Below are 24,898 nucleotides of genomic sequence, written 5' to 3'. Positions count from 1 at the left end.
TGGACAAAACCAGAAGTTAACCCATGCAGTGTGGGCACAGCCTCAGGAAAAAAAATGTAATGAAGTCAGGGCCATCTTTAACACAGGGCAAAAGGGGCAGCTGCCCCGGGCCTGGTCATTGTTGTGGGACCCAGAACAGCTGCCTCTTGAACCCTGAACTGCCCCCAAATAGTTGATAAGTGGATTCGGGAGGGCCCAAGGATATGTTTGCTCAGGGTCCAATCATAATTAAAGATGGCCCTGACAAGCTGCCCCAGGCCCAGTCATTTGTTGTGGGGTCCAAAACATCTGCCTCTTGAGCCCTGCACTGCCCCCCCAAATAGTTGATAAGTGGATTTAGGAGGGCCCAAGAATATGTTTGCTCAGGGTCCAATAAATGTTAAAGATGGCCCTGACAGGGCTATCTTTAAAACAGGGCAAAAGGGGCAGCTGTCCCGGGCCCGGTCATTGTTGTGGGGCCCAAAACAGCTGCCTCTTGAGCCTTGCACTGCCCCCAAATAGTAGATAAGTGGATTCGGGAAGGCCCAAGAATATGTTTGCTCAGGGTCCAATCAATATTAAAGATGGCCCTGAATGAAGTTCTACTTTTTTTCGGGGTCTATTATAAAACATAAAGTCTAAATATTATTTTTTTTCCTTTAGAAGTCATCCGATATCTTAAATGCTCCGAACACACTGCTGTCCACTGACAGGCCATCATCACTGAGCCAGTGTGGGTGGCTTGTATGGACTGAGATGTTGTCATCAACGTTAAGTTTGATCTGGAGGCTGAAGTGTTGGTTGGTGAACATCTTACAAGGATTGGTTTCATTTGGTTTTGTATTGTTTTGTCTTGGTAAAGTCTGCATCGTTAGGTGTTCTTCTTTCCCATTCAAGACCAGGTTAGTCCTCAAGTCTTCATTTTTTTCTAAACATTCCCTAACAACAAATTGGAGCTGGCAGTTGACGAAATATAGACCTTTAGTCAAAATAGTAAGCTTTCCATCTTGGTACTTCATTCCTTTGCTGGACCTGTCATTCTTCCATAACAAAGTGGAAGACGTGCCGGGCAACACTAAAGAGCGTAAGAAATTAAAGAAATTAAAAAAGAAAAAAAAAAGAAAAATCCAAAATCAAGATGTAACTACTACCAACTGGGCAAAATTTGAATTGTCACATGCATCTTCCACTAGGTTTCCATATACAGTGGAACCTCAGATTACGAGCATAATGCGTTCCAGGAGAATGCTCGTAATCCTAAGCACTCGCATATCAAATCGAGTTTCCCCATAGAAGTCAATGGAAAAGAAAATAATTTGTTCCACATTGACTTCAATGGCATGCAATACCGCATGTTGCCATAGGTGGGGGGGGGGGGGGGGGGGCGCCGGAGAGCCTCAGAAACACTCAGAAAGGCCCGAGGACAGCTTGACTGAACTTGGAAAACCTCAGAAAGGCTCAGGAACGGAGTATTCCCAAGGTTTTCCAAGCACTTCCAAATGGCTCAGCTCGGCTCCGAAAGGCTCTGCACGGCTCTGGAGCCCCCCCACCTCAGGCCAAATGCGGTACTGCACACTGCTGTGGCTTGAATTCTGCTCGTATTGCGAGGCAAACCGAGTCAAGATTAAAAAAAAAAACAGCGCTCGTATCGCGAAACGCTCGTTAACCGCATTACTCGCAATCCGGGGTTCCACTGTATAAATGTAGCGCCTAGACATGTGCAATTCGTTTAGTTCCGAATTCGTTTTTTTAACAAATTTTGACAAATTTGTTAATTCGGAAATATCCGTATTAACGAAAACATGTTTAACAAATTTTTCTGAATATTTGAATATTCAAAAATTTGTACATTTAAAAAAAATTAAAAACAGAAATTCTGAAATTTGAAATGTAAACATTTTAAGATTCTGAAAATCGGAAATTTGAAATCTGAAAAAAAAATCTGAATGTGTAAATTTGCAAATTCGAAAATCTGAAAAAGAACGAATATTCAAATGAACAAAAATCCGAAAATAAGAACGAAAATCCTAAAAAATTTGAAAACCCGAAAATTCTAAAATTTGAAATAATGATTAACTAACTTAACTATTACTAACTATTAAGTTATAGGTATTGGAATTTCCTTTTAAATGTGTCTGTTATTGAATGCAATGAATACAAATTTATTCAAAGTCACATATTATCAGAAAAAACGAATACCATATCTAAACGAATGGAAGATAAATTAACACTAGTAAATAATAATAATAATAATAAAAACTTTTTACTATTAATATTATTTATTCGTTATTTCGGATAATTCGTAACTTCGTAAACTCGTATTCATTACGTTCACTAACAGCCAAACTTGAAAGGAAATTCCAATACCTATAACTTAATTGTTAGTTATTACTAGTTAGTTGCTATTATTTAGAATTTCTGATTTTCTTTCTGATTTACGAATCTTAGAATTTCAGGATTTTCGTTTTTTTTCAAAATTACAAATGTACGGATTTTTGAATTTCTGAATTTCCGAATTTGCCGATTTTCGAATTTACGGATTTAACAATTTACGAATTTCGATCATAACGAATGACTCGAAAAACACACAAAAAATAAAAAACTGAATAAAACAGAAAACAAAATCATTTTTCGGCAGTGCGCATGTCTAGTAGCGCCACCCCCGAAGGAGCTGCTTGAGTATATTTGGTTTTGTGCTCCGCCTCTCAACCCCAAGAACATTCTCAGCCCCTGTCGCCCACCTAATAGACAATAGTCACTGCAGAAGAACAGTAAATAGACACAAATGGTAGTTGACCAGAAAGTATCTTTACTGAATGACTTGATAGGTGGCACTTATGGGCATGGATAGACGGCACAAATAGGCAGAACTAATGGGCAGCACTGATGGGCAGCAATGATGAGCAGGCACTGAAATCTGCTTCCTTCATCTATCCAACCAATCCCTCAAAGCCTCATCTATAAACTGCTGGACATGGTCACTCAATGATGTCATCAAGTACAATGCAAGGCCATCAGCACTGCATTTTACATGAGGACAGCGAGGGACCACCCACAATTCGAAGTGGAGGAGAGTGCCGGAGACAGCCGAAGTGCTTCCTCCATCTATCCAACCAATCCTTACCATTATGCCAGGACAGCGAGGGACCACCCACAACTCGAAGTGGAGAAGAGTGTCGGAAACAGCCGAAAGGGCTTTCGCCATCTATCCAACCAATCCCTCAAAGCCTAATCTATAAACTGTGGGACATGGTCAGTCAATGACATCATTAAGTACAATGGAGGGCCATCAGCACTGCATTTTACACGAGGACAGCGAGGGACCACCGAGAACCTTAAGTGGCAGAGAGTGCCGAAGGGCTTCCACTATCTATCCAACCAGTCCCTCAAAGCCTCGTTTATAAACTGCTGGACATGGTCATTCAATGATGTCATCAAGTAGAGGAGAGTGCCGAAGGGCTTCCTTCATCTATCCAACCAATCCCTCATAGCCTCATCTATAAACTGCTGGACATGGTCACTCAATGACGTCATCAAGTACAATGCAAGGCCATCAGCACTGCATTTTACATGAGGACAGCGAGGGACCACCGACAACCTGAAGTGGAGGAGAGTGCCGAAGGGCTTCCTCTATCTATCCAACCAGTCCCTCAAAGCCTCATTTATAAACTGATGGACATGGTCACTCAATGACGTCATCAAGTGGAGGAGAGTGCCGGAGCCTCCTGCAGTGCTCCCTCCATTTATGTAACCAGAGCCTCAGCTATAAGGCACTGCAGGACATGGTCACACAATGACATCATCAAGTACAATGGAGGGCCATCAGCACTGCATTTTACACAAGGACAGCGAGGGACCATCCAGAAGCCAAAGTGGAGGAGAGTGCCGGAGACAGCCGAAGTGCTTCCTCCATCTATCCAACCAATCCTTACCATTATGCCAGGACAGCGAGGGACCACCCACAACTCGAAGTGGAGGAGAGTGCCGGAAACAGCTGAAAGGGCTTTCTCCATCTTTCCAACCAATCCCTCAAAGCCTCATCTATAAACTGTAGGACATGGTCCCTCAATGACGTCATTAAGTACAATGGAGGGCCATCAGCACTGCATTTTACACAAGGACAGAGAGGGACCACCGAGAACCTGAAGTGGCGGAGAGATTCCCGAAGGGCTTCCACTATCTATCCAACCACTCCCTCAAAGACTCGTTTATAAACTGCTGGACATGGTCATTCAATGATGTCATCAAGTGGAGGAGAGTGCCGAAGGGCTTCCTCCATCTATCCAACCAATCCCTTTAAAGCCTCATCTATAAACTGTGGGACATGGTCCCTCAATGACGTCATTACGTACAATGCAGGGCCATTAGCAGTACCCCAGGACAGCGAGGAACCACCTGCAAGCCAAAGTGGAGGAGAGACTCGGAGCCTGCTGAAGTGAGGAGGTAAGTACCCTATTCCTCATCCTCTAGAGCTAACAAGCATTTACCCCTTGCAGTGCTGAGGGGGCCCGGAGGGGGGGGGGGGGGGCAAGGGTATTTTTTGTAATTTCTTGAGTTGGGCAAATCTAATTGCCTTGTACTTACGTTTGAGCTGCGCATGCGCTGTAGTCTGGTAGAGAGGCGCTGTACTGTTACCTGAAATGCAACAAAGATTTGTAAATTAGGCGGAAGCAAACTCACAAATAAAAAATTAAATGCTGAACTAAATCTAGAAGGCACATGCACATGTCACCATGTTTTATCCCTTTAAAGATCCTGTGGGTACAGAATACACAATGATCTGTCCAGAAATTGCAAGAAAAGGTGTCAGCCCTGCCCAGTTTTGTTTGGTAACCACTTCCCACCCATAGGATGTCCTGGACTTTAATTGGTGATATCTGGATGACGTTTTCAGCTACAGGCATCCTCCAAAGCCACCCTAGCAGCTGATTAGCCTCTGGATTGCTTTTCCAGGCAATGACAGGGGACACCCCCCCCCCCCGCAACCCACCAGTGCCTCTCCAGGCTCTCTCATGAGATTGGAGAGCCCAGGGTTTCCGATCCGCCGGCGGTGGGTTACCACAGAGCTGGCCATGGACCGCATAGTCTCCGGCCATCTCTATACATATATATATTATGTAGGGGGACTCGTTATTTTAATTACATTGACCACGCGGTCTGTCAGTGTAATGAGCGGTGATAATTTATCACCGCTCAATAAACTGACATCTCGGTTTTTTGGTGAATTTCTGGTACTGTAATCTCGTAGAGTCTCACGAGATTCCAGTATCAGGGGCCGTTCTCCAGTGTTAGAAGCGTTGGAAGATCACTTCACTCCTCCGAGGGTGAAGCGATCTTCTCCGCTTGATAAACCGGCACACAGAGGAGAAAAATCTTCACTGTGATAGCCGGAGAACGAAGCAGTGAATAGAATTTACTGCTTCATAAACGGACACCTCGATGTGAACACAATATCCAAAAAAAAAATCATTAGAAAATAACAATCGTCTATTAACTGTAATGAATATCTCCCTCTGCTGGATGCAGGTGGAAAGCACAGAGCTTTTTTTTTTTAATCTTTTGCAGGAAACTGTAATTGTTTTTTTTTTGCTTTTGTTATCTATGAAAAGATCTGCGAGGTGAAGCAGGAAGAAGCCAACATTCCTCAGAAATAAAATGAACGGGTCATTTCAGCGATCTGCTGGAATAATGAACTTGGTGGCCCTGTGGACGATCGTTTGGCTTTCAAAAAAATAAATATATATATATATTCACCAATATTATTTATGACAAGTATAATCTCTGGGTAGATAAGTAAATTAACACTTCAGCTACAGTGTCTTGAAAAAGTATTCACACCCCTTGAGATTTCCCACATTTTGTCATGTTTCAACCAAAAACATAAATGTATTTTATTGGGATTTTATGTGATGGACCAACACAAAGTGACACATAATTGTGAAGTGGAAGAAAAATGATAAATGATACAAATAAATATGTGAAAAGTGTGTGGGGGTGGGGTACATTTGTATGGCCAACCCAGAAGCCTCTCATCACACTGCCTATGGGAGAAGAGCCGACACACACAGAGGGGGCGGGGCAGACAGGAGACTGCTCCATGCACACCGGACAGAATAAATGAGTGGAGCCTAGTGCCGGAACGTGTCCCCGGTAATAGGCTCCGCTGTGGTACCCAGACTGGATTCCGGGGACAGCGGGAGGTATGCGCTCTTGTCAGTTGCCAGCGGAGAGAGTGAGCGGGATGGGGAAACGCAGCACCCGCTACATGCGCTCCGCCTCTGGACACAGACAAGGAGGAGGGAGGGGAGCACTTTGGAGCTTCGGCGCTCCCCCACCCCTGAGGCGCATGGACCCTGCCTAGGATCGTCCCTGCTCAAGGGAGGGCTGGCAGCCTTAGGCCTGGGGGGCAAGTCCAGTCAAGTGGCCCATTGAACCACCCATCAGTGCAGCCAACTCCAGTGCCCATCAATGCAGCCTGATCACTGGGGCAGGCTACATGGGGTGTATGGGGGGATGGGGGCTCAGCTAGGCGTGTCAGGGTCTCTCACCTCAGTGATCTCAGCTCAGCAGGTCCTTGCACGGCCTCCTGGGGGGCAATGCTCCTGGGGTCAAGTTGTAGCCAGCGCCCAGCCTTGCAGCCCTGCGTCCCGACTCCATGGCACACACTGCCTATGCTTGATTCCATCAATCCGGTTCCAGGGAGTTGTAGTTTCCTCTGCGCTTCTCTGTTTTCTATCTACCAGGAGCTGGTGGACTACAACTCCCGGAATGCAACAGCTAGTGGTCACCCACTGCCCCCGGTCCGACTTCTTAGTGCAGAATAAAAAAGAAAATGGTAGAGGGCAGCGACTGCTGGCCATTTTGAGCATAAGTTAGAGTGGCCTGGGAGTCAATTGCCACCCTGCCCCCGGTCCAGCCCTCCCCTGGCCCTGCTTTGTCGCGTTAAGCAGTGTCGGGACCAACGTTTTTTCATATAGTTTTTTTTGTTTTGTTTGTACCCGTGGAACAGACATATCAAGGGGTTTTGTGGGACCTTCTCCCCCGTTATTTCTTCTATGTACTCTAATACTTCCTCCCAATACTCTTGTATTCCCGGACAATCCCACCAGATATGCATAGTCGTTCCTTTTTGTTTAAAATTCCTCCAACATAGCGAAGAATTATTTGGGTGGATTTTACTCATTCTCTCTGGGGTCAAGTGCCAGCGTACCATACACTGATGCCACGTACACACGGTCGTTTTTCGGCAAGAAAAAAAAAACGTTTTTCAGCATGTCCAAAAAATGACGTTTTTCCAACTTCATCATTAAAAAACGATGTTGCCCACAAACCATCGTTTTTAAAAAATGATGAAAAAAGCGCCGTGACGTACAACACGTACGACGGCACTCTAAAGGGGAAGTTCTATTCGCCTTGGGCTGCTTTTAGCTGATTCCGTGTTAGTAAAAGACGATTTGCGCTTTTCTGTCTGTTACAGCGTGATGAATGTGCTTACTCCATTACGAACGCTAGTTTTACCAGAACGAGCGCTCCCGTCTCATAACTTGCTTCTGAGCATGCGCGGGTTTTTAACGTCGTTTTAGCCCACACACGATCATTTTTTACAACCCGGAAAACGTAATTTTTTAAAACAACGTTAAAAAATGCAACATGTTCGTTTTTTTTTTTTTACGTTTTTCAGAAGCCGAAAAACGATGTGAAGCCCACACACCATCATTTTAAATGACTATTTAAAAACATTGGGCCAGATTCTCGTACAGCGGCGTATCTTTGCGCGGGCGTAACGTATCCGATTTACGTTATGCCTCCGCAACTTAGACGGGCAAGTGCTGTATTCTCAAAGCACTTGCTCCGTAAGTTTCGGCGGCGTAGCGTAAATCGGCCGGCGTAAGCCCGCTTAATTCAAATTTGGAACAGGGGGGCGTGTGTTATGTAAAATAGCCATGACCCGACGTTATTGACGTTTTTCACGAACGGCGCATGAGCCGTCCGTGGACATATCCCAGTGTGCATTGCTCCAAATACGCCGCAAGGACGTATTGGTTTCGACGTGAACGTAAATTACGTCCAGCCCCATTCACGGACGACTTACGCAAACAACGTAAAATTTTCAAATTTCGTTGCGGGAACGACGGCCATACTTAACATTGGTACGCCGCATATACGCCTCATATAGCAGGGGTAACTTTACGCCAGGAAAAGCCTAACGTAAATGGCGTATCTGTACTGCGTCGGCCGGGCGTACGTTCGTGAATTTGCGTATCTAGCTGATTTACATTTTTCAAAGCGTAAACCAGCGTACACGCCCCTGGCGGCCAGCGTAAATATGCAGTTACGATCCGACGGCGTAAGAGACTTACGCCGGTCGGATCTAATAGAAAACACATATGAGGTCTCACTTAAACCCCTTCAGCGCCCCCTTGTGGTTAACTCCCAAACTGCAATTGTCATTTTCACAGTAAATTATAGCACTTTTTGCTGTGAAAATGACAATGGGCCAGATTCACAAAAGAGATACGCCGTCGTATCTCTGTGATCCGCCCGTCGTAACTATGCGGCTGATTCATAGAATCAGTTACGCATAGATAGCCATAAGATCCGACAGGTGTAATTGACTTACACCATCGGATCTTAGGATGCAATTCTAGGCCGGCCGCTAGGTGGCGATTCCATTGCGGTCGGCGTAGAATATGCAAATGACTACTTGCGGCGATCCACGAAGATACGCGTATTCGTCGCAATCTCTTACGTTGTTGCTAGTCGGTTTTTCCCGTCGCAAATTTAGGCCTGCTTTATCATGGCTTATCTTTAGAACAGCCATGTTAAAGTATGGCCGTCGTTCCCGCGTCAAATTTCAAATATTTTTTTTTGCGTAAGACGTCCGGGAATACGAAACGACGTAACGCACGTCGCCGTTCAAAAAAAACGTCGGGGCGCCGTAATTTCGCGCAAAGCACGGAGCATGCGCAGAACGTTCGGCGCGGGAACGCGCCTAATTTAAATGGTGCCCGCCCCATTTGAATTAGGCGGGCTTGCGCCGAGCGGATTTACGTTACACCGCCGCAAGTTTACAGGTAAGAGCTTTGTGAATCAGGCACTTACGCTGTAAACCTGCGGCGGTGTAACGTAAATGGGATACGTTACGCCTCCGCGGCGTAACGTAATTCTACCTGAATCTGGCCCAATGGTCCCAAAAATGTGTCAAAATTGTCCGATGTGTCCGCCATAATGTCTCGGTCACGAAAAAAATCGCTGATCGCCGCCATTAGTAGTAAAAAAAAATATTAATAAAAATGCAATAAAACTATCCCCTATTTCGTAAACGCTATAAATTTTGCGCAAACCAATCGATAAACGCTTATTGCGTTTTTTTTTTTTACCAAAAATATGTAGAAGAATACGTATCGGCCTAAACTAAGGAAAAAAACGTTTTTTTTATATTTTTGGGGGATATTTATTATAGCAAAAAGGAAAAAATATTGCATTTTTTTCAAAATTGTCGCTCTATTTTTGTTAATAGCGCAAAAAATAAAAACCGCAGAGGTGATCAGATACCACCAAAAGAAATCTCTATTTGTGGGAAAAAAAGGACACCAATTTTGTTTGGGAGCCACGTCGCGCGACCGCGCAATTGTCAGTTAGAACGACGCAGTGCCGAAGTGCAAAAACTGGCCGGGTCCTTTAGCTGCCTATAGGTCCGGGTTTTAAGTAGTTAAAATTTGAAAGTTCTCTGTATTTTTTTAATTTCTTTTATTACATTGGGCAGTGACAACCTTGGTTTAGTTAGGTATAGGAGTATGTCGTCTGCATACGCGGCCACCTTATGTTCTTCCTCACCCACTCTCACCCCTCCTATATCTGGGTTGTTTTTGTTGTTTTTGTTGGCCGTATTTTTGCTAATAATGGTTCCAGTGATATTACATACAGGAGGGGCGAGAGTGGGCACCCTTGTCTAGTTCCATTGAACATCTCAAAAACAGACGACACACTCCCATTGACCCTAACCCTAGCCATAGGGTGATTGTATAAATTATTTACCCATCTGGTCCCAGACCTCTACTCCAAAGTGTGTTCATCATAGACCCCAAGTCGGCTCGGTCAAATGCTTTTTCCGCGTCTATTGACATGAGTACGACTGGGGGTTTCTTCTCTTTTTCTTTATGCAATAATAATACGTTTCTTATACTATTGACTCCGACATGACAATGGATGCACAAATAGGATCAGTAGTCAGCGGATCTCACCATCTGCTGCGCCTACTACGTAGACTCATCCCCTTCATCCCAAAAGAAGACAGCAGTAGTGGTGGGAACAATAATCAATTCCAGGCTCGACTATGCAAACGCCCTCTACCTTGGTCTTCCAAAATTCCAGGTTGCACGTCTACAAGTCGTCCAGAACACGGTGGCACGACTTGTAACTAGTGTTGAGCAGAATATGCCATATTCGATTTCGCGATATATCTCGAATATATATTCGAATATTCGAGATATATTCGCTAAATTCGAATATTCGTGATATTTTATCGAAATTAAATGATTGCGATTTTTCGCTATTGCGAATGCGAAAATAATTGCGATTTTTTGATAACTGCGGTAGGAGCACTCTGATTGGCTCAGAATATTCGTGATATTTTATCGAAATATCGCAACATGCGAATGCGATATTTATTGCGCAATTTCGAGAAATGCTGGAGGAGCGCTCTGATTGGCTCAGAATATTCGTGATATTTTATCGAAATATCGCAACATGCGAATGCGATATTTATTGCGCAATTTCGACAAATGCTGTAGGAGCACTCTGATTGGCTCAGAATATTCGTGATATTTTACAATACAAAATAATTGCGAATATTCGGCAAATGCAGAAGGAGCACTCTGATTGGCTCAGAATATTCTTGATATTTTACAATACAAAATAATTGCGAATATTCGGCAAATGCAGAAGGAGCACTCTGATTGGCTCAGAATATTCTTGATATTTTACAATACAAAATAAAAAGTGTTTTGCATTGGTGGTGATTCTTTACTCTATCCAATCCATCTGTCACAGCCGTTTGTCAATCAAACACCTTGAAGATTGAACACGTTCATGCTGCATGCTTTGGACTTTTTTTCACTTCACATATCAAAGACATTTTTATGAAAGATTATTTTTCTATTATTGGGACTATATTTCTTTATATATTTGTTTCACTGTGTATTTCACAAGTTATTTGCGCTTGCTTATTTTATAATTTGCCCACATGTCTTGTCACTAGACATATTTTTTATTCTTGTAGAGCGACTCCATTTTCTGTCTTGTATTAATTTATGTTGTATAACATTTTTGAGTTGCTGCTGTATTCTCCCCTTTTTTAAGGTATGCGCAATTTTTTCCTTCTTACAAAAAATAATAATATCAAACATACAAATATTCATAACATACACATACACAAAGCCCCCCCCTTTTGCATCAGAGACAATCAGAATTCTCCTACCACAGTTATCGAAAATTCGCAATCATTTTCGCATTCGCAATAGCGAAAAATCGCAATTTTTTTTTTTTCAATTTGGCAACATAAAAGGATCGCCTCAGCTTAGCTACTCGGCCCAGGGTCTCTAATCATACCAGCAATGCTTTTAGACGTCGATAGGATGTGATCTGTTTTAAAAATCAAATTGAAAAAATGCGAATATTCGGAATTGCGAATATTCACCGCAAAATTCGAAATATAGCGCGATTTCTCGAATATGCCATATTCGAGCCGAATATTCGCAATGCGAATATTCGTGAGCAACACTACTTGTAACAGGAAAAAAATCCTGGGAATCAGTTACCCCCTCCCTCGGGTCCCTTCACTGGATGCCAGTGAAGGACCGGATCGCTTTCAAGGCCCTCTGCCTGACTAAAAACCGCAGAGCTGATCAAATACCACCAAAAGAAAGCTCTATTTGTGGGAAAAAAAGGACGCCAATTTTGTTTGGGAGCCACGTCGCACGACCGCGCAATTGTCAGTTAAAGCGACGCAGTGCCGAATCGCAAAAAAAAGTGGCCCGGTCTTTGACCAGCAAAATGGTCCGGGGCTGAAGCGGTTAAACTCAAATTTTCAGAAAAAAATAATAATAATATAAATTTCAGTGTAAAAACACTCAATATAATACCATTCTTTTGGTTATAATATAAGAAGGGATTGCATCGAGTAAATAGATACCAAACATTCCATTTAGCGGTCTCTAAATTGCGCGCGCCTGCAATATCGCCAAAAACGATGGTGTCCCAAAAATCACCATAGGTGAGGCTTTAACCATTTGCCTACCGGGCGCTTTCACCCCCTTCCTGGCAATTCTCAGCTTTCAGCGCTGTCACACTTTGAATGACAATTGCGCGGTCATACAACGCTGCACCCAAATGATATTTTTATCAGTTTTTCACACAAACAGAGCTTTCCTCTGGTGATATGTAATCACTGCTGGGGGCTGATTGCTAAACAAAGGAAACAAGACAGAAAAAAGTTTGAAAAAACAACAGACATTTCATAGTTTGTTATAAAATTTTGAATCAGGTAACTTTCCTCCTTCACTGATGGGCGCTGGTAAGGCTCCAATGTAGCCTACAATGATGGGCACTGATGAGGCTACACTGATGGGCACTGATGAGGCTGCACTGATGGGCACTGATGAGGCTGCACCGATGAGCACTGGTGGGTGCTGGTGAGGCTACACTGATGGGCACTGATGAGGCTACATTGATGGGCACTGATGAGGCTACAATGATGAGGATGTATTGATGGGCACTTGAGAGGCTACACTGATGAGGCGGCATTGATGAGGCGGGACTGATGAGGCTACACTGATGGGCACTGATGAGTCTACACTGATGAGGCTACAATGATGGGCACTGATGAGGCTACACTGATGGGCACAGATGAGGCTACACTGATGAGGCTACAATGATGGGCATTGATGAGGCTACACTGATGAGCCTCCAATGTAGCCTACATTGATGGGCACTCCAATGTATCCTCCAATGTAGCCTACACTGATGGGCACTGATGAGGCTGCACCGATAAGCACTGATGGGTGCTGATGAGGCTGCATTGATGGGTACTGATGAGGCACTGATGAGGCTACACGGATGAGGCTACAATGATGAGGATGTATTGATGGGCACTTAAAAGGCTACACTGATGAGGCTGCATTGATGGGCACTGATGAGGCTACACTGATGAGGCGGCACTGATGAGGTGGCACTGATGAGGCTACACTGATGGGCACTGATAAGGCTACACTGATGGACACTGATGAGGCTGCAACGATGTGCATATCTGGGTTTGTTGTGGATTATTTTGGGGGGACCCCAAAGAGAGTACCATAATAATCAGAAATGCCTGAGCAAAAATGTTTTAATGGCAGGATCGCCGGGGATAATCTCATGAAAGCTGCAGATTTTAAAAGACTAAAAACTGTTTTTGAAAATACATGACCATGAGATGATTATATGAGATTTTAGTGATTGGGATTGGATTCCCTTTAGAGATATATTTTTTTTTAAATCATCATACGGTTACTTGCCAAACATGGTCCATATGGAGCCCTCGTGAAAATTTGGCAGACCTGCAGAAAAAAAAAAAATCATTATTTAAAAAAATATAAATAAATAAATCTGAGAAACAAAATGTGGTTATTTTTTTTTTTTTTTTTACTGTCCACTAAAAAAAAAATCCAAACAATTCCACATGGATGATGATATAGAGACTGAGGGCCAGATTCACAGAAGAAATACGCCGGAGTATTTACTGATACTCCGGCGTACTTTCAAATTTGCCGCGTCGTATCTTTATTTGTGATTCACAAACAAGATACGACGGCGTTTGGCTAAGATCCGACAGGCTTACGGCTTTGTACGCCTTCGGATGTAAGGCTGCAATACTTCGGTCGCCGCTGGGTGGAGTTTGCGTCGTTTTCCAGCGTCGGGTATGTAAATTAGCTTTTACGGCGATCCACGAAGGTTCTCGCGCGCGTTACGTCGTCGCAAGTCGGTTTTTCCCGTCGCAAAGTTAAGCCTGCTTTTTCATGGCTTAACTTTACACCAGCCATGTTAAAGTATGGCCGTCGTTCCCGCGTCGAATTAAATTTTTTTTTTTTCGGCGTAAGTACATTACGCACGTCGCCATTCACAAACACGTCGGGGCGCCGTAATTTCGCGCAAAGCACGGCGGGAAATTTCCAAACGGAGCATGCACAGAACATTCGGCGCGGGAACGCGCCTAATTTAAATGGTACACGCCCCATTTGAATTAGGCGGGCTTGCGCTGGACGGCTTTACGCTACGCCGTCGAAAGTTTACACGCAAGTGCTTGGTGAATCAGGCACTTGCGCTGAAAACTTGCGGCAGTGTAACGTAAAGGCGATACGTTACGCCGCCGCATTTGTACCTGAATCTGGCCCGAAGTGTCAGAATTGGCCTGGGCCTGAAGTGGCTTGGGACAAATATAGTAAAATAAAACAAAAAAAGATAAAAAAATAAAAACAGCAAAACAGCAAAAACAGGCAGACCAGATGGTTATTTTTTTTTTTTTAATCTTTTTATTTTTTTCTATATTTGTCCCAAGCATGTTTAAATTCTTTATCTTTTTTTTTAATCTTTTTTTTATATATTTGTCCCAAGCATGTTTAAATTCTTTATCTTTTTTTATATACCGGTATATTTTTATTTATTTGTTCTATATTTGTCCCAAACATGTTTAAATTCTTTATTTATTTATTTATTTATTTATTTATTTATTTATTTATTTTTTATCTTTTTATTTTGTTCTATATTTGTCCCAAGCATGTTTAAATTCTTTATCTTTTTTTTTTTCAGCGGTCCTTCTATGTTTTGGTGTAAATGTGGGTCATGATTGGAAAATCCCCATCTGCATATTCATCGTGATTGTGGTATGATACTGTATATAGGTGATCTCCCTAACAATTAGGAAGACGCAGACTGTAGAAACTAGAAATAATTCTGCTGACAAAGATGTCCGCCTTCTCTACAGAACCTTCTTCTGCAGAGGTGGGAGATTCTCGGTGAGCCAAATTAAACCAAAAATGTTAGGCAAAGTGAAAAGAGCCGTGGGTTGTAGTAATCCATAAATCACATTGGATGATGATCTATATGAGTAATAAAATCAGTCCGGCTTTTTTTATCTTTTTATTTTATTTTTTTATATTTGTCCCAAGCATGTTTAAATTGTTGATCTTTTTTTTTTTTTTTTATACATTTGTCCCAAGCAATTCTTTATCTTTTTTTTTTTTCTTTTTTATATATGTGTCCCAAGCATGTTTAAATTCTTCATCTTTTTTTTTTTTAATCTTTTTATAAATAGTTTCTATATTTGTCCCAAGCATGTTTAAATTCTTTATCTTTTTTTTTAATCTTTTTTTTATATATTTGTCCCAAGCATGTTTAAATTCTTTATCTTTTTTTATATACCGGTATATTTTTATTTATTTGTTCTTTTTTTTTTTTTTTTCTTTTATTCACTTCAGACTCCACCTCATAGAGTGTGCATTATATGCTCATGTTCTGCGCACCTGCCCATTGCATCTCTATGTTGGTTTTGCATCATAAGTGTCGCCTCTTCTTGTGTGAAATATTTTTTTTTTTCGTCGTGTTTTTTTTTTATTTATTTTTTTTATTATATATATAAATATATATTATTGTTGTTTATTAAATGTCACTCCTCCTATTTCAGAGGCACAAAAAGATTACATTTTTATTTTATCCCCCCCTTCTCCTACCCCCCCCCCATCCCCCCTATCTCACCTTCAACAATCTCCTATATCTCTAGTTCTTTCAAATTTTTCTTCTAGTGTATCTTTTAAGCATCTACCCTTAATTTTTCTGCATAACTCCACGATTTCTTGAAAGTCCTCCATTTATCCCATTTCGTGATTTGTAGGATGTTATTACCCTCTATGCCCTCTTTTATTTCTTCCATTCTGTAAGTTTCTTCGACCGCATCTATCCACTCCCAAATTGAGGGGCACTCCACTTCTTGCCACCTCCTTGGAATAAGTCTCTTAGCGGCATTGAGTAGATGCGGTACAAGCGTTTTCCTGTAACTTTTTATACCTTCCTCCCCCCCATGGAATAGGATGACCCATGGGTCCATCTTGATCTTTTTCCCCGTGATCTCTTCCACACAGGCCAAGATTTTTTCCCAATACCTCTTAACCTTGGTACATCCCCACCAAAGGTGTGCCATATTTCCTGGTGATCCACATTCCCTCCAACACTCTCCTGTCTGGTCTTCTTTGAATTTTTTTAGCTTATCCGGGGTCATGTACCATCCGGATATGCATTTAAAACACATCTCCGCCGTTCGACTATCAACCGCGGAGGAGTGTGTCAAAGCCAACATTTTATCTATTGTGCCCTTATCCCGTTGTGTTCCCAATTCCCTTTCCCATTTTTTAATGAATGGAGGTATATTCTGCTCATCCATCTTCAATAGAATTCTATATAGCTTTGAAGTAGTTCCTTTTGCTCTTTCCATGAAGCATATTTTTTCTAGATCTGTTAGCTGGTCTCCCGCTCTCAGTGGGCCTGGTAGATCCTGGATAAAATGTTTAAGCTGCTGGTACCTCCATTCATTAATTTCCATTAAATTCTTTTTAGCTTTTAACTCGGGTAGTGTTATTATGTGGCCCTCCCTTATTATGTCCCTTAGTTGTGCCGTGTCCTGTTTGATCCAATTCCCCCCAACTTGTGTTTTACCTGGTGCAAAATAATCATTATTTTTCAGTGCTATAAAAGGTGAATTATATTCCTTCTCAATTTTTTTGTAGACATTATCCCATATTTTAAGTGCATTTTTTGTTATTTCATGTGCGTTTTTATCTAGTGTTCTAAATTGAGGAGGATTCCATATTATCTTGTCCAGCCTCGTCTGTGCTAACTCATTTTCTAGACTAACCCACCTTTTTTCTTTGTTGGCTCTGGCCCACTCCACCACCCTTGTCATTACCACTGCGTCATAATATCCTTTAACGTCCGGTACCGCTAAGCCCCCCTTTTTTTTTGGTTGTTTTAGGGTCTGGAGTGATATCCTATGTTTCTTATTTCTCCATATGTAATTCATAATTATTTTTTTTAGAGCAGAGAATAGTGTTCTCGGGAGGGCTATGGGGATCATCTGAAATTTATATAATATTTTAGGTAAGATAACCATTTTGCAATAATTGATTCGTCCTATCCATGATATTGCTCTATTTTCCACTCTTTTTGTTTCTGTCTTAATTTCATTTAATAGGGGAATGAAATTTATCTTATACATTTTTTTTATAGAGTTTGCTAACAGTATCCCTAGATATTTGAGTTCTTTAACCCAGGCGAACTGGTACTCCACTTTCAAGAATTGCTCTTCCAATTTACTTATATTTATACTCATAATCTCCGTTTTGGTGAGATTTATTTTGAAGTTCGAAATTTCCCCATAGTCTCTACATATATTTAATAGATTTGAGATTGATGTTTTGGGTTTGTCCAAATAGAAGAGGATGTCGTCCGCAAAGGCAGAAAGTTTGTATTCCTCCTCTCCCATTTTAACCCCTTTTATTTCTTTGCAGTTGTTATTTATTTGTTCTATATTTGTCCCAAACATGTTTAAATTCTTTATTTATTTATTTATTTATTTATTTATTTTTTATCTTTTTATTTTGTTCTATATTTGTCCCAAGCATGTTTAAATTCTTTATCTTTTTTTTTTTCAGCGGTCCTTCTATGTTTTGGTGTAAATGTGGGTCATGATTGGAAAATCCCCATCTGCATATTCATCGTGATTGTGGTATGATACTGTATATAGGTGATCTCCCTAACAATTAGGAAGACGCAGACTGTAGAAACTAGAAATAATTCTGCTGACAAAGATGTCCGCCTTCTCTACAGAACCGTCATCTGCAGAGGTGGGAGATTCTCGGTGAGCCAAATTAAACCAAAAATGTTAGGCAAAGTGAAAAGAGCCGTGGGTTGTAGTAATCCATAAATCACATTGGATGATGATCTATATGAGTAATAAAATCAGTCCGGCTTTTTTTATCTTTTTATTTTATTTTTTTATATTTGTCCCAAGCATGTTTAAATTGTTGATCTTTTTTTTTTTTTCTTTTTTTCTATATTTGTCCCAAGCATGTTTAAATTCTTTATCTTTTTTTTTTTCTTTTTTATATATGTGTCCCAAGCATGTTTAAATTCTTCATCTTTTTTTTTTAATCTTTTTATAAATAGTTTCTATATTTGTCCCAAGCATGTTTAAATTCTTTATTTTTTTTTGTATCTTTTTATTTTTTTCTATATTTGTCCCAAACATCTTTAAATTCTTTATCTTTTATTTTTTATTATTTTTTTTTCTATATTTGTCCCAAGCATGTTTAACCACTTCTCTACTTTGGGTGTTTTTCAGATTTGGTGTTTACAAGACTAAAACATTTTTTTTTTTGCTAGAAAATTACTTAAAACCCACAAACATTATATATTTTTTTTTCTAATACCCTAGAGAATAAAATGGCGATCATTGCAATACTTTTTGTCACACCATAGTTGCGCAGCAGTCCTACAAGCGCACTTTTTTTTTTTTGGAAAAAAAATCACTTTTTTTAATTAAAAAATAAGACAGCTCCTTCTTCTTTTCTTTTCCTCCTTTTCCCTTTTTCTCTCTCTGGAGGCCGCTCCTCCTCGCACTCAGGCTCGCTCGTCGATCGCCTCATTGACCCCAGAGAGGGTTTACTCCCTTACTTCACCCAAAACGTCTAGACCCTAGTGTCCTATCACCCGAACCAGTCGAATGGACAAATCAAAACATCACTATCTCAAATGCCTCTCGCTAAACGTTAAGGGCCTAAACGTTCCAGAAAAAAGATCTCAGGTTTTAGCCGCGTTGACTAAGCATGGGGCGCACTTCCTGTTACTCCAGGAAACTCACTTTAGATCGGACGCCATTCCTAAACTGGCGAACCACGTTTATAAGCAAGCACTACATTCCACGAACCCAGTCTCCAAAACCAAGGGCGTCTCCATCCTTATCTCTAAGCATGCTGATTTCCAACTACGTGACACTTTGATCGACCCTGACGGCAGATACATTTTCCTTAAAGGCACGTACGCATCCAAGCCAATCACCCTGGCCAATATCTATTGCCCGAATGAACACCAAGTTACCTTCTTCAGGAAAATGAGTGACCTCCTCTCTACCTTTCAGGAAGGTCTGTTACTCCTGGGTGGGGACTTTAACACCCCACTGAACCCGACCCTGGATACCTCTTCCGGAATTTCTGCACTCCCATACCGTGCGATCCGGCAGATCAAACTGCAACTACAGGCCTTGACACTTCACGACACCTGGCGTACCTTGTTTCCGCAAGACAAGGATTATACCTTCTTTTCCCCCCCACATCAGAAGTACTCGAGGATCGATTACTTCTTTGTCTCTCAAACCGACCTCTCGTTCTTATCTCAGGCCACTATTAAACCAATGTACTTATCCGACCACCATCCCATAACCGTAACACTTGTTTTCCCTGAGGTGAACAAATCTACTAAATCGTGGCGCCTAAATCCCTCCCTGTTGAAAGACCCAGCAACGATTGAGCAGATCAGATCCCATATCCAACTCTACTTCCAGGAAAACTCCAACCCGGAGATCACGCCAGTTACACTCTGGGAAGCGCATAAATGCGTTCTCCGGGGTAAACTTATTGCCCTAGCGTCAGCCGCCAAGAAACAGAGTCAGGAACTTATCAGGACACTGGTTCATACTATTAACAAATTGGAAGCCTCGCACAAACAGTCAACCTCGCAAACTGTGTTGCAGGACTTGACACAAGCTAGATGTTCTCTCCTAGATGAACTAGGGAAACGCACAAGAAGACGTTACGTCTTGCAGCAAAAAGTGTTCTACGAACACGGCAACAAAAGCGGCAGAATGCTGGCACGCACGATACAGAACGCTAAACTCGCTTCCAGGATTCACCAAATCCGAGACAAACATGGTGCACTCCTCTCTAAAAATGAAGAAATAGCGGGACACTTAGAGGAATTTTACTCGACCCTCTATAATTTACCCCGTGATGACTCGGAAAACATGGGGGTGACCGGACGAACAGCCCGGATGCGTGAATTCCTAGCTGAGTACTGTCCCAAACCCATTTCTTCTCAACAAGCTGAGGCCTTGGAAATCCCCTTGTCCAAAGCAGAATTGCATCTAGCCATAAAGCAAATGAAAGTGGGTAAGTGCCCGGGCCCAGACGGTCTCCCTTTAATATACTACAAGTCTTTCCGAGATACTTTATCCCCTGAGATGCTTAACATGTTTAACTCGTTGTCAAACCCGAACGCCCATCCAGGTAGGCTTTTAGAAGCACACGTGACAGTTATCCCTAAGGAGGGCAAAGATCCTCTATCGGCCTCTAGCTACAGGCCAATCTCTCTACTCAACGTAGACATTAAATTATTTGCAAAAATTTTGGCCAATAGGCTGCTCCCCCTCATTCCTGGCTTAGTAACTTTGGACCAAGTAGGCTTTGTTCCTGGCAGGGAAGCTAGGGACAACTCCATACGCGCTCTGAACATACAGCACTGGCTACGTGCCTCGGGCTCCAAGGGATTTTTCCTATCCCTGGATGCTGAGAAGGCGTTTGACAGGGTGGCCTGGGACTATATGCGGGAGGTATTAAAAGGTATTGGTCTCATGCCCCGCATGGCTACGTATATCAACGCCCTATATTCCAATCCCTCGGCAAGGGTGAAGACCAACGGCCTCCTGTCAAACGCCTTCTCTATCGGTAATGGAACACGGCAGGGCTGCCCCTTATCCCCCCTGATATTTGTTTTGACGCTGGAACCCCTCTTGAACAGACTGCGTAGCAACCCGGACATTAGGGGTGTGCCCATTGCAGGCAAAGAATTCAAGGTAGCCGCTTTCGCGGATGACATTCTGCTATCCCTACAGGCCCCCAGAATCTCCCTGCCCAATCTATTAAAAGACATACACCAATTTGGAGAACTCTCGAACCTAAAAATAAATTACTCTAAGTCGCACGCTTTAAATGTCTCTCTGCCCCCACAGGAAGTTACTCACTGCCAGGAATCTTTCCCGTTTCAGTGGAAGGAGACTGCAATCACTTACCTTGGAATTCGAATCGCCAGAAAAATGGAAGACCTTTATAACTTGAACTTCTTGGCGGCGCTCTCTAGGGCTCAGAAAGACCTGAAAGACTGGGCCAACCTGAATATTTCTTGGTTTGGCCGAGCGGCTTTGATCAAAATGATAGTGCTTCCCCGATTACTATATCTGATGCAGTCAATCCCTATCCATCTCCCTCCCTCCTTCTTTGCGTCTTATAGGAGAGCATGCACAGCTTTCCTGTGGAACGACAAACCTCCACGCATCAAATACTCACGTCTCACTCTCCCCAAAGATCTAGGTGGAATTGGCCTACCAGATCTCCACAGATATTACCTCGCATGCCACTTGACAAGAATTGTGGACTGGAAGATACACCATTTGGAGAAAGCTTGGGTCACCTTAGAGAGACACTTTGTTCATACACCCACACACGTACTCCCTTGGTTACCAACCCGTCACTGGCCCCAGTCACTAAAAGCCCACCCGCTGATATACCCCTCCCTTGCAGCCTTCAATAAAGCAGTCGCTCAGTATAAGATCTCCTCCCACTTAAGTCCATTGACGCCCTTGAGAGGGAATCCGGACTTCTCTCCAGGAGACTCTACATTCCTCCGAGAGGAATGGCAACACGCAGACATTCTAGCGAAACACTTCTTCCAAAAAGGCAACATCCGTTCTTACGAGGACTTGGTGGCCGATTCACGTACTCAGACCTTTCCCTTTTGGTCTTACAGACAACTGAGACACTACCTTACGACCAAAACCCCGACCACGACGTGGTCTAGGCAACCTACCCCGTTTGAAGCCTTGTGCTCACGCCCTCCACCACAAAGACATCTAATTTCTCTCCTCTACGCTCTCCTCCAGGTAGATCCCCTTCCCCTGGTGTCTAAACGACTGCACGAGTCCTGGGAGAGGGACCTAAAACTAACTTTTGATGATGAAGACTGGGGAAACATCTATACTCTTGCTCATAAAGGTTCCATGAATGTGGCGATCCAAGAGAATGGATACAAAATTGTGACCAAATGGTACAGGACCCCCTCACGCTTACACAAATTTTCGCCTGACATCCCGAATATTTGCTGGAGATGCAATGATGATGTGGGATCGATGATTCACATCTGGTGGGAGTGTAGGTCCGTCCAGCCTTTCTGGGCCGAGGTACACTCCATCATTAAAAGCGTTACCACGTATGAGTTGGACTACAGCCCGGCACAGTACCTCCTCCATCACACAACCCTCTCTAAACGTGAATATCACAAATCTTTAGCCATGCACATGGTTAACGCGGCTAGGCTCTGCATACCAACACATTGGCGCTCATCGGCCACACCCACCATTAGGGAATGGCTGTCCAGAGTAGCAAAAATAGCTGAATTAGAGGAGTTAATCGCTATCTCTCAGGAACGGCTACAAACTTTCACACAAACCTGGGCTTGTTGGACCCATTTCACATTCTCTGACCGCTATAAATCCCATTTCCCCACCTAAAACGTGACTCACCCCACGGCTTTGTGAAATCACTTTACGTTATATACCCCTCTCCCAGGCTACTATGTCTGGAAATGCTGCGATGGAGGAGTGGCCCCCTCCTATTCCGTTCTTTCCCCCCCCCTCCTTTGCTCTTTCCCATCCACACATCCCCCTTTTTTTTTTTTTTTTTTTTTTCTCTTCCTTCTCTTCTCCCCTCTCCCTCTTTCTCTCTCCCTGTCCTCTCCTTTCTGCTCTAGTCCCTGTCCTCTCCTTTCTTTTCTAGTCCACCACCCCATCCCTGGAATTCGTTCCCAGTCTGGCAGTGGACTCGTGTCCAACTTGCTGTCCCACTCTGACCACCCGTTCATTCAGGACTTGCACGTTTACCTACCCCTATCCATCCCTGCTGCATCTCTAAGTCAGATATGGGTAGACTAACCTTCTTCTCCTACAATGGGACAACTTTTGCAACACCCGGGGCAGCTCTGCCCTACGTAAACTATATGTCAGATGTACTCCATGTTTTGTTTTCTAGGTCCCTTTTGCTTCCTAATGTTCTTTTCTGTTTATTTTATGATTCAATGTTATGTCTGATGCATATATTGTTACGGGTTTATCAATGAAGCCCTCTATATATCTGTTTTGGAACTATGCAACTTGACAAACGTTTGTATTGTATCCTTGATTTTGCCTTAATAAAAACCTTTTGTGGAAAAAAAAAAAAAAAATAAGACAGCAATAAATTTGGCCCATTTTTTTAATATATTGTAAAAAATAATGTTACGCCGAGTAAAATGGTACCCAACATGTCACGCTGACAAATTGCGCCCGCTCGTGGCATGGCGTCAAACTTTTACCCTTAAAAATCTCGATAGGCGACGTTTAAAAAATTCTACAGGTTGCATTTTTTGAGTTACAGAGTAGGTCTAGGGCTAGAATTATTGCTCTCGCTCTAACGATCGCGGCGATACCTCACTTGTGTCGTTTGAACACCGTTTTCACATGCGGGCGCTACTCGTGTATGCGTTCGCTTCTGCGCACGAGCTCGTCGGGACGGGGAGCTTTAAAAATGTTTTTTTTTTTTCTTATTTATTTTTATTTATTTTATTATTTTTTACACTGGAAAAAAAAAATTATCACTTTTATTCCTATTACAAGGAATGTAAACATCCCTTGTAATAGAAAAAAGCATGACAGGTCCTCTTAAATATGAGATCCGGGGGTCAAAAAGACCTCAGATCTCATATTTAGACTAAAATGCAAAAAAAGAAAAAAAAATTGAAACAAAAAATGTTTCTTTAAGAGGCTGGGCGGGACTGACGTTTTGACGTCACTTCCGCCCAGCAGAGCTATGGGGACGGGTGAAGGAAATTTTTCCATCAGTCTCGTCCCCAGTCAGCAGCCAAACGCACCCGATCGGAGGGCGCGGGAGAGCGGCGGGAGGGGGGGGGGGCCCTGTCCCGCCGACGATAACGGCGATCTCGCGGCGAATCCGCCGCGGAGACCGCCGTTATCGTTAACAGAACCGCTGACACTAAAGATGGATACCTCGGTTGTGGCAGCAGCTGCTGCCGTTACCGAGATATCCATCTTTAAAGTTAGGCCGTATAAAGACGTACAGCGGTTTGGAAGTGGTTAAATTCTTAATCTTTTTTTTTTTTTATCTTTTTATAATTTTTTTCTATATTTGTCCCAAGCATGTTTTAATTCTTTATTTTTTTAAATCTTTTTATAAATTTTTATATTTGTCCCAAGCATGTTTAAATTCTTTATCTTTTTTTTAATCTTTTTATTTTTTTTCTATATTTGTCCCAAGCATGTTTAAATGTTTTATGTTTTTATCTTGCAATTCAATGGTACTAGGACTAAAAAAAAAAAAAAAAAAGTGTGGGAGGGGGAGGGGGTGCCCCATCATTATTTCTGTACTCTTGCATTTTTCTTTTATTGTCCCCTTTGAACTGTTTGTTAGTCTTTTGAGAGCAACTTTCATTTCTCACTTTTTTTTTTGTTTCATTTATGTCAAAATAGTTCACCAAATTTTCAAAATACCCATTAAATATAAAATATAAAACTACAGACGCAGATAACATTTACAGGGCCTTGAAAAAGTATTCATACCCCTTGAAATTTTCCACATTTTGTACCAAAAAAACGTAAACGTATTTTATTGGGATTTTATGTGATAGACCAACACAGTGGGGCTGATTTACTATGCCTTTGCTCCATGATTCCATCAGGCACGCCGCTTCACTACGCCGGCAAAATATTGGTAAATATCAAGCGGCGTAGCTGCCT

At 42.3% G+C, this 24,898-nt stretch overlaps 1 protein-coding gene across 1 annotated transcript in view; it reads right to left on the bottom strand.

Moving 5' to 3' along the window:
* Window positions 1-366: 366 nt before the first annotated feature.
* TNFSF8 (TNF superfamily member 8) overlaps window positions 367-24,898 on the bottom strand; it is a 72,592-nt gene continuing 48,060 nt past the window's right edge. Inside the window, exon 3 of the mRNA XM_040325090.1 lies at window positions 367-1,085. Coding sequence (XP_040181024.1) covers window positions 639-1,085 — 447 coding nt within the window. The 3' untranslated portion in view covers window positions 367-638. The remainder of the gene's footprint in view (window positions 1,086-24,898) is intronic.

This window comes from Rana temporaria, chromosome 9, assembly GCF_905171775.1.
Source record: "Rana temporaria chromosome 9, aRanTem1.1, whole genome shotgun sequence".
Classification (NCBI taxonomy): Eukaryota; Metazoa; Chordata; class Amphibia; order Anura; family Ranidae; genus Rana; species Rana temporaria.
The sequence above is the reverse complement of the archived record's forward strand: the minus strand, read 5'-3'. Positions and strand labels throughout refer to the sequence as shown.